Source organism: Pteropus alecto, unplaced genomic scaffold (genome assembly GCF_000325575.1).
Source record: "Pteropus alecto unplaced genomic scaffold, ASM32557v1 scaffold76, whole genome shotgun sequence".
Taxonomy (NCBI): domain Eukaryota; kingdom Metazoa; phylum Chordata; class Mammalia; order Chiroptera; family Pteropodidae; genus Pteropus; species Pteropus alecto.
Genome location: NW_006443138.1, coordinates 24546582 through 24555717, shown reverse-complemented (window position 1 = coordinate 24555717; position 9136 = coordinate 24546582). Strand labels below are relative to the sequence as shown.

The following is a 9136-nucleotide window of genomic DNA, read 5'->3' as shown; positions in this document are numbered from 1 at the left end:
TTATTATTATATTTATTATATGTTATAATTATTTTATATTATCATTTTATTAATTATCTGTAATGATGCTTTTGTTCTGTAGTATGGTGCAGTGGAAAGCAGATTCTCCTTAATTCCTCCAAAGTCTCTTGTTGATTCCTTACCTTTGTTTCATGATGTTAACAGTTCCTAGGCAATGGGAAATAGCCCTGTGGAGCTGGAAATAGTTCTGATGTAAAGAGCATTGTTGTTGTTGTTGTTTTTTAATTCTTTTTCTTTTTCTTTTTTTGCCTGCCTTGATCCAGGTTATTTTTTGCTACTTACTGGCCAAGTGACCTTGAAAAAGTCATATAACCTCTCTGAGCCTCAGGGGCACATGTAGACAATGTGATCAACTTCATAGTTTTGTGCTAAGGATTAAAAGAGATGTTTGAAAAAGTGCCTGGTAAAGCATTATGCATTATAAAAATATACTATGTTTTCATTACAACATTGCATCCTTTTCCCTAAGTATCTTTGTATGCTATATATACTTCACATATAAATATAAAGCACCCTTCTACGTCACGATTGATAAGGGATTTTCCACAGGTATCTGAAAATGATGGCTGAGCCTTGTTAAAATCTCTGCTCCACCTTAGAAGAGAAAGAAATTGACCCAGATTGTCCTCTATTTGGGGGCTTTGCTGGAAGTCTTAATCCATCAGCTTCCAGGGAAAACTTTTATAACAATTATTCATACATTTAGAAATCTAACTGCTTTCAGGTTTTAGTTTGTGTAGCAAATAAAACACTGAAAGTTTGAAGTTACAAAAATAAGGCCAAGTTTCTTGCCCAGTTTCATTCCTCTTTTCTTATCCATGCCACACCCAGGCTTCCTGGCACATCTGGGCCATAAGTGCACTGATTCACAGCTAAGTTATTGGAAATATGGTAGCTTTTCTTTTCACACCTCTGAGGTGATTCTTTCCCAGGGGCTTTTTGCAGCTGCAGAGAAGAGCTAGTTTTCTGGAAAGACTTGGACTATTTTTTCTGGGTCATACAAAAGGGCTCTGGTATAATACAGTTAAGTCTAAAGAAGTGTCAAAAGAGGGGTCAAAGCAAGTAGAGAAGTCAAGGAAAATTCTTTCCATGTTGGCTTATTAACAAATGCTGAAGGTCCTTAGCAGAAATTCCTTGTCCTGATGCTTTGGGACCCACAGCGTACGACTTCAGGGACCCACAGCGTACGTCATGCTTTGTGACTGATGCTTTGGGACCCACAGCGTACGACTTCAGGGGTAACATTTACGTCATGCTTTGTGTTGTGTTCCACAGGGTGCCGTTCACATACAATACAAGGTGAACTGTGTGCCAAGTTTTTGTGCAATAGGATCTTGCTGGGACAAAATCCTCCAAAAGCAAACTTCTTGCCACAAGCAAACTTAGTTCTTAGTTTAGTTTTCTCCTTGCAACGGACCAATTTCTTCCACAAACTAACCAATGAACAAATAAAGTATTTTTAGCCTCAACCGAAATTTTAGGAGGGGCATTAGATGATATGTTTCCAGATAAGAGCCATTTAAAATTCTTAAGTGTGCAGTGGAAGATGTATTTATGAGGAAAGCAGATTTGTAGTTAAATGTATTATTAATAATTTCTTTTTCTTCTTTCCCATTTAATTGGGTATACTAATTCCTAGTACCTATTATGCCAAAAGAGTCTCAGGAAAAATATAAAAGAAAAGAAAATGGTACTTTACTTTTAAATAAATTCCAAAGTCATTTCTCTGCCTCAGGCTCTCAAGATAAAAGACAGCAGCTGAATAATTCAGGCAGTAGATCTGGTGGCTCTGACAGAGGCTCCCTCGGAAATACTGCAAGAGGAAAAGAACAGAAGGAGAATCAAAAAGCGAGGATAGCACAGACAGACTTTCTCTTTCTCCTCACTTTTATTACTTACTAGAACAGGGAAAAGTGGAGGAGTCACCATTGATAAGTAGGAGTTATGACTGTATGGATAGAAACAGGTTATCATCACAATAAATATTCTTTAAAAAGATGGCATTCCCACAATAAACAGTTAACTTCTCCATAAATCATTTTCTTTATCCATACGTAAATTCTATTAAGGACATCTTGATGTAATTCACCCTTTACCTCTGTTTATACTTTGTTGAGGTCTACACTCCCCTCATGGTAACTGATAATGAATATTGCATTTAATTTCCATGCTTATGTTGATTGATGTTGAGTTTGTGTTGGTAATAAGTGATTAAAATAACAACACTTAATTTTTCATCAAAACTTCCTTAAAAATGCCCTTAATTCTCCTGGTGGCTTCTAAAACTTGAGTCAAATTTGGCACCTCTACTAAACGTACTGTGTTTAGTAGCATGCATTTTGTATGACAGTCTTACTAATCTAATACTTCTCTTCTCTTTTCTTTATAATTTCTATTTAATGACTTACACTTGCTGTAACGGCTATACATTTATAAGCCATCTCAAATTTATTTTAGAATAAGGCAAATGGCCAATTTATATCTATATATTCATATATATAATGGTCAAACAGAGCACAACACACAATGTACCACTATCTCGATTAAATGTCTTTCTTGGCAATGAGTTATTCTTTACTCTTCACCAATGCTTCTGTCTCCTTACTGACAGACATTCTTTTCAGGATTCCATGGTGCCTACTATGTTGCTAAGCCTATGGGCTGGCTCCTAGATATATTTATTAATTATATAATGAATAATGGGTCCCATTGAGGAATTTTCAATAGTGTCATCATGTGGTGAAATGAAAGAAGAAAGACACATTTTTTAGTAACATTATAACTACAGTGAGTAGAGAAAGCAGACTAAGCCTAAAAAGCCACTAAAGGAAGTGACAGTAATAAAGGCAGAGATAACGAAAACCTAGAAAAATATTTTGTTATAAGACAGAGGAGAAAATGCTATGGGGGAAAATGTCAAGTTTTGGCTCCAACAAGAAGTAATTTGAAACACATGATGTAAATTTATTTTTGAGAGGGCAGAGGGGTGGTTGTTGATAGCTTGGAGATAAAGAGAAGGTCTTCTCACAGGGCACTGAGATGCTTGAGAAATGACATTAGCAGGAGGCAACTGTTAAGACTGTATACGGTCAGTCTTAGAAATCCAGTTCCACAATCCATTAGCTACATGACCTTGGCCAAATTATCTAACCTCTCCAAGCCTCAGTTTCCTTCTCAATGATTTGCTCACAAGGCTCATAGCAAAATGTGAATAACAAAATGTTCCAAGCTTCCAGCTGGTGAGCTTCTTGTGAGGCTGTAGTACTGTTCATATATTTTCCCTTCCTGAGGAGGATTATATGTACCCACTCTGTTGAAGGTAGGCTTGGCCATGTGACTTCCATGGATGATGAAATATGAGCAGACATGCCATGTGCTGCTTTAGGCAGAAACTTGAAGAGTCAGTGAGATCTCTGCCTCAGTCTCTTATGTCTTTGCCACTGGTAACATTCCAGGTGGTGGCTGCTCCCCCAACATGTGTCCTCAGCACGGGTCCCAGAGTGAGGACAGTGACAAAATAGAAGAAGAGCGTAAGTGAGATATGAACCAAGTGTTTGAGATTTGGAGACTGTTACTCTGGTACAAATGAATCTAACCCGAGTGATAAAGGACCTTTTAAATTCAGGAAAAACTTTTATAGCTCATCTTTGCACACCTGTAACATAATATGAAGCATTAGCATATGGGTTATATTACGGACCTTTAGTAAAGAGTCTATTAATATCCCTTGCGTAAGCAGGCTATAAGTTCACTTACTCTATGCTGTAAATGTTTGTGTTTCCCCAAAATTCATATGTTGAATCCTAACTCCCAACATGATGCTATTAGGAGGTGGGGCCTTCAGTAGATGATTAGCTCATGAAGGTGGAGCCCTCATGAATGAGATTAATGTCCTTATAAAGAGGCTCCAGAGACCTCTCTAGCCCCTTCTGCCATGTGAAGGATACAATGAGAAGTCTGTGACTGGAAGAGGGCCCTCATCCAACCATTCTAACCCTGATCTCAGACTTCCACTCTTCAAATGTGAAAAATACATTTCTGTTGTTTATAAGTCACCCAGTCTGTAATGTTTTGTTATAGCAGTGTGAGTAGACTAAAACAACTTATGTTTTGATGTGAAATTGGTATTTTTCCAGACTATTTACTTAAAACTAAATTTAAGAATTTTCTGACTTTAAATAAATTGAGAGAGCCCACAATTTGCTACTTTCCAATACTTTATATTCCTTCTCTTGTTTTTCAAAGTTTTTCTTATTCAAATCCATTTTCAAAGTTCACTAAAGGATCTCCCTACGTTTTACCTAGTTTCCTGCTTATTTTTGTCTCATTAAATACTCCTCCTTCTTCATATCTTACCTCAAGCATCTTTGCCCCAAGAAGAATTTCCAGTTTGTAACTATCTGACCGTCTTCCCAAACCTAGATTTCTTTAGTCATATCTGTTCCCCTTTTCCTTAGCACTGATCTCAATTTGATTATGTAATTATGACTGTTGTTATTGAATTAATTTCTCCTCAACTAGACTGAAAACTCCCCATGACCAGGAGTGTGTCTGGTTTTGCACATTATTGGGCACAGGGTACCTGTCCCACATTTAAGCACCCGGTAAGCGCTAAATCTATGTTTTTCAATGGATTGTAAGGATATAAATCTTGCTAAATGAGAATACAGAGAGACTGAATCTAAAAGCTCAAAGCAAAAAAAATGTAGGGAGGAGGCCCAAATATCTACTCAAGAAATAAATAGCATTTATCAAACCAGGGCTACAGGTTTGAAAGTTCGCTTATTTATTTATTTATTTATTTATTTATTTCTGTGAGACTGGCATTTTTCTTAGACGAACTGAACCATGTAATTAGCCTACATAAACTATTGCCATGAATATTGCTTTAAATTGAAATCATTTAAAAAACAGACTCGGAAATGGCTGTTCCATGCGTGCAGGTTTCTGCGTTAATAAAACCCACACAGGAGAGGTGACAACGGAAAAATAGAATCTGCAAGTTATTTTTGAAAACATTGATTGGTGGAGAAAAAGATGTTTCCTTTGTGGGAGGCTGCTGGTGGAACTTCCTCAGGAATAACAACAACAACAAAAAACAAATAGATATTAACAACTATCCTGGGAGCAGGTGAATTTATTACACAAAGCTGAGATCTCAGGAGGATTTTACCTTCGTGAGTACGGAAATGAAGTCCATGGACGGTGAAGTCTCAGAAGCATCGACATACTCCTTGATGATGGCAAAAAGACTGGTCACAAAACCAAAGCTTGTCTAGGGTCAGAAGGAAAGAACACAAGAGTGGGCACACAGCCAGGGGTAAGGAATAAATATTGGATGAACTTTAAATATCATTCTTACAGATGTTTTTCATTTCAAATTTATCTTCTGACAAAATTCAGATTTATTTTCTTTTTCAATATGTATTTTCTTATAAATTTTTTTAAATAAATTTATTTTGGAATCTCTTTTCTCTTCCTTTTTAGAGGAAAGATATTATTTATAATACATGTGAGAAAAGGACATTCATTTGAGAATAAACATTTATGAAGATGATGGAGATCTCAGGAATATGTTTACTTTCTTAAACAACCAAGGAAATATAAAAAATGTTACTGAAAGCTGATATCTGCAATCTGTTGGAAAGATGTCAATGAATGTTTAGATTTCTTTCTTATTAACCTGACCTCCTGCCCATAAAATTATAAGGGAAATAAACCATATTCCGTATTCCAGTACAAAATACAAGCCAAAGGAATGGAACAAGCAAGCATTTTTACAATCCTCTGGTGAATTTTAAAACATATCTACTGGCATCTTTCTACTTTGGCTCACCTGACTTAACTCCTCCAGGTTTGCAAAAAGTCTCCATAAATCCACATCCAGGAGATATTCATGAGTTTGTAGATATTTTAGTGTATTCATGAAGATCTTAAAAAAATAAATGCACATTACTTTCTAGTTTTCCATTTTGAAACTTGGCTTTTGCAAGAACATTAAGCATAAACTTCCTGAGTATAATTTCATAAAACAGTCTAGAAATTGGTATTTTTAAGGCTTAATAATTTTTCTAAAAACAAATGATGACATTTAAGCTCTGTAGAACATATGGGAAATGTGCTCTTCTGTATCAAGTTGTTATTGCTTATAGGTTCCCCAACAATATTCCTGTCAAATATAATTTGTTCAAATGGGCTTTCTCTGCCTCCCAGAGTCAAAGAAATCTCACAGGTTCTCTTCTTGCCAACTGCACTAATGATACCAAAACATTCATGCTAAGTTCTCATTTATTCTTTTCTCTGCAAAAGATCCAAATATCTTTTGCTTTCGGAGAAATAATGAGTTAAAAGCTGATCACTGGAAAGGTATCTAGACTTGGATAAAAGCATTAAATATTAATAAAAACATTAAGGGGGTCTTTACATTATTGATACTTGATATGATGCTTTCATACAGTCCTCACAGATAATCTCCCCCTCATTCTATAAATTAAAGAGAAATCAATTTATCAATATAGGAATATTTTGCATAAATATGATGAAGCATTCAAAGGGAACAATTATCTCAAGAATATTAAGTGTGAAAAGACTGGACTTTAGACCACAAACTTTCCAATTCTCATTTTCATATTACTTAATTCATGCAATGAATGGTTCTCAAACCATTGAGAACCATTGGTTTCAGAATCTTGCTTCAGAATCACCGAGAAGCCTTGTTAAACCAGAGATTACTGGACTCCACCCTCAGAGTTTCTGATTCAGTAGGTCTCTGATGGATTCTGAGAAAATGCATTTCTAACAAGTTCCCAAGTGATTCTGATGGTCTAGGGAGTAAACTTTGAGAACCACTGACTTAGTGCTTCCCCAAATCTATATAGTATTGGTTGTCAATATCCAAGCATTTAAGATATGTAACTATAAGAAACAGAAGTCATTACTATAGATAAATTGAGAAAATTTAGAAAAAGCAGTCTTTTTGCTATAAGATTCTTTGCTCTACTGAAAATGTTGTCATTGTTAAAAAATATTGAGCCTTTCAAGATATTTATTTTAGTATTTGAATTTACTAATTGTAAATATTCTAATTTATAAGTAACTTTGGGAAACATATTGATTGTATAAAGAGAGAAACATATATTCTATAAATACATTAGGACTTTGGAAAATAAACTAAAATTGGTCTTTTTTTAAATAGAAAATTTTAGTTTGAAAAGTTTGTAGCAGCTGACAGTGGAACAGAGAGTTCCGTGCTATTTGTTAGGGAAAGGGAGGTAGTATAGATCAGGGGGTTCACGCTCCGCAGCTTCATCGCTTTTCTTCCCTAACATCATCCTGGTTTTGACCCACGTATCTACTCTTCCCCAGGCCTTGGCGTGCCATGTGGCAAGCAGGCCTTACTCCCAAGGGTATGTCTTGATTTCCTTAAGCCAATTAGCACATTTCTTTCTTATCAGAATATTTGGTTCAGAAGTGGGCATGTGACTTAAGCCAGTTCAATCAGAATCGAATTCAAGACTTTTGCTATAAATGCTGAAAAGAGGACCTCTCTTTCTCTTTCTTCCTCTCTCCTTCCATGGGCTGAAGGACAGCAGCCATCAGCCAAAAGACGAGGCTGATGCCATGGAAGGCAGGAATGAGAGATGAAAAAAAAAATTGTCCTTGATCAAACGAGTGTTGAAATCTCGCCTACTTCTGGACTTTACAGTCACGTGGGTCAATAAAATCCTGTATTTTTAAAGCTAGTTTTCTGTATCCTAATGATACACTCTCTAAGTTTCCATTTTCTCAGAGAGTCTTTGTGGTTTAAATTTTGCTGTTAAAGTACATAGTGCTGTGACTGATGATAAATAGTACTTACAGAAAATAATAACTGACATTTGTATGTCATTTGCTAGATTTCAAAGAAAACTAATCTGATCATCACAATGTTCAGATGTTATGAGACAACCAGAGATGGTATTGTCATCCCTTTTCTATACAGAACAGGGATTGTCATATGACAGCCTGTGGGATAAATCAGGCCCACTACCTATTTTCATAAATAATGTTTTATTGTAACACAGCTATGCACATGCCTTTATAAATTATCCGTGGTTTCTATGCACATTCCTTTATAAATTACAAAGCAGCTGAGCAGTTGTAATGAAGACCACGTGGCCTGCAAAGCCTAAAATATTTACTATCTGGACCTTTATAGAAAATGTTTGCCAACTCCTGCTTTAGGACATGGCATGGAGGACTAGATTTTCCTTCTTTCTTTTTTCACATAAAAGTTCTTAGTTTATTAATCTTCTCATGAAAAATGTACTCAAATCACCAGAGATAAATTCACTGGTGAATCTTTGCTCCTTCTCTTTGCCAGCACCAACATTGACCTTTGTAGTTTCCCTAACTTTTTTCATTCTGTTCTTGTGTACCTTTTGCTGTTTTCTTGAGGTCTTTTTATTCCCATATAGGCCATGTCTTGCAATGTTTGAGTTCATTTTTCTTTGCATAATCCAAGGAATCATAAATTATGCCAAATTCAGTTGTCTTGCCACCACCAAAATGGGTTCTGAATCCAAATACAAAGATGACATCTGGTGTGGTTTTGTACATTTTGGCTAGTTTTTCCTGAACTTCTATGTTAGGTGCTGTTGCCTTTCCAGGATAAAGGACACTGATGATCATTTATTTCCGTTGAGGTAGTCTATTGGTCATGAACTTCCTGATCCAGAGAGTACTGTGTTGTTTGTGATGGCAGCTGACCCTCAAGGAGCCAGGGAGGAAAAAAACAAAACAAAACAGAACTAGACCTCTCTAAGGTCACATGGCGAGTCAGAGGCAGATCCAGGACTTGAACTCAGGTCTCCCAACATAGTGCTTTTTCTTGTGTAAGAGACTAACCAGGATTCAAAAGTGTTTATGGGCAGAGGCGACCTTGGGACCAACGTGGCTCTTTTTCCCCATGGTCTTGGAAGGCAGGAGGGCAGCTGCTTCCTTGCCCTCCCTTGCCCTCTGGTTCTCCTATAAGGAATTCTCTGCTCAGAGCCTCACCAGATCAGGGCTGCAGCACTGCATAACCTCAGGGTCACCATTTACATGGCAGACATCATAAATGCATTGTGTTTTTTAG

At 36.4% G+C, this 9136-nt stretch overlaps 1 protein-coding gene across 11 annotated transcripts in view; it reads right to left on the bottom strand.

The window, feature by feature from the left end:
* Positions 1 to 9136, bottom strand: part of PLEKHG7 (pleckstrin homology and RhoGEF domain containing G7) — a 59215-nt gene that overhangs the window by 19943 nt on the left and 30136 nt on the right. For 9 of the 11 annotated variants that reach the window (XM_025040979.1, XM_025040978.1, XM_015598577.2 and 6 more), the window contains 3 exons: positions 5858 to 5953; positions 5195 to 5296; positions 1721 to 1834 (listed from right to left, as the gene is read on the bottom strand). In XM_025040979.1, the coding sequence (XP_024896747.1) occupies positions 1721 to 1834; positions 5195 to 5296; positions 5858 to 5953 (312 nt within the window). Of the gene's footprint in view, positions 1 to 1720; positions 1835 to 5194; positions 5297 to 5857; positions 5954 to 8438; positions 9125 to 9136 lie in introns of those variants that run through there. The other 2 variants (XM_025040981.1, XM_015598574.2) reach the window with 2 other exon arrangements.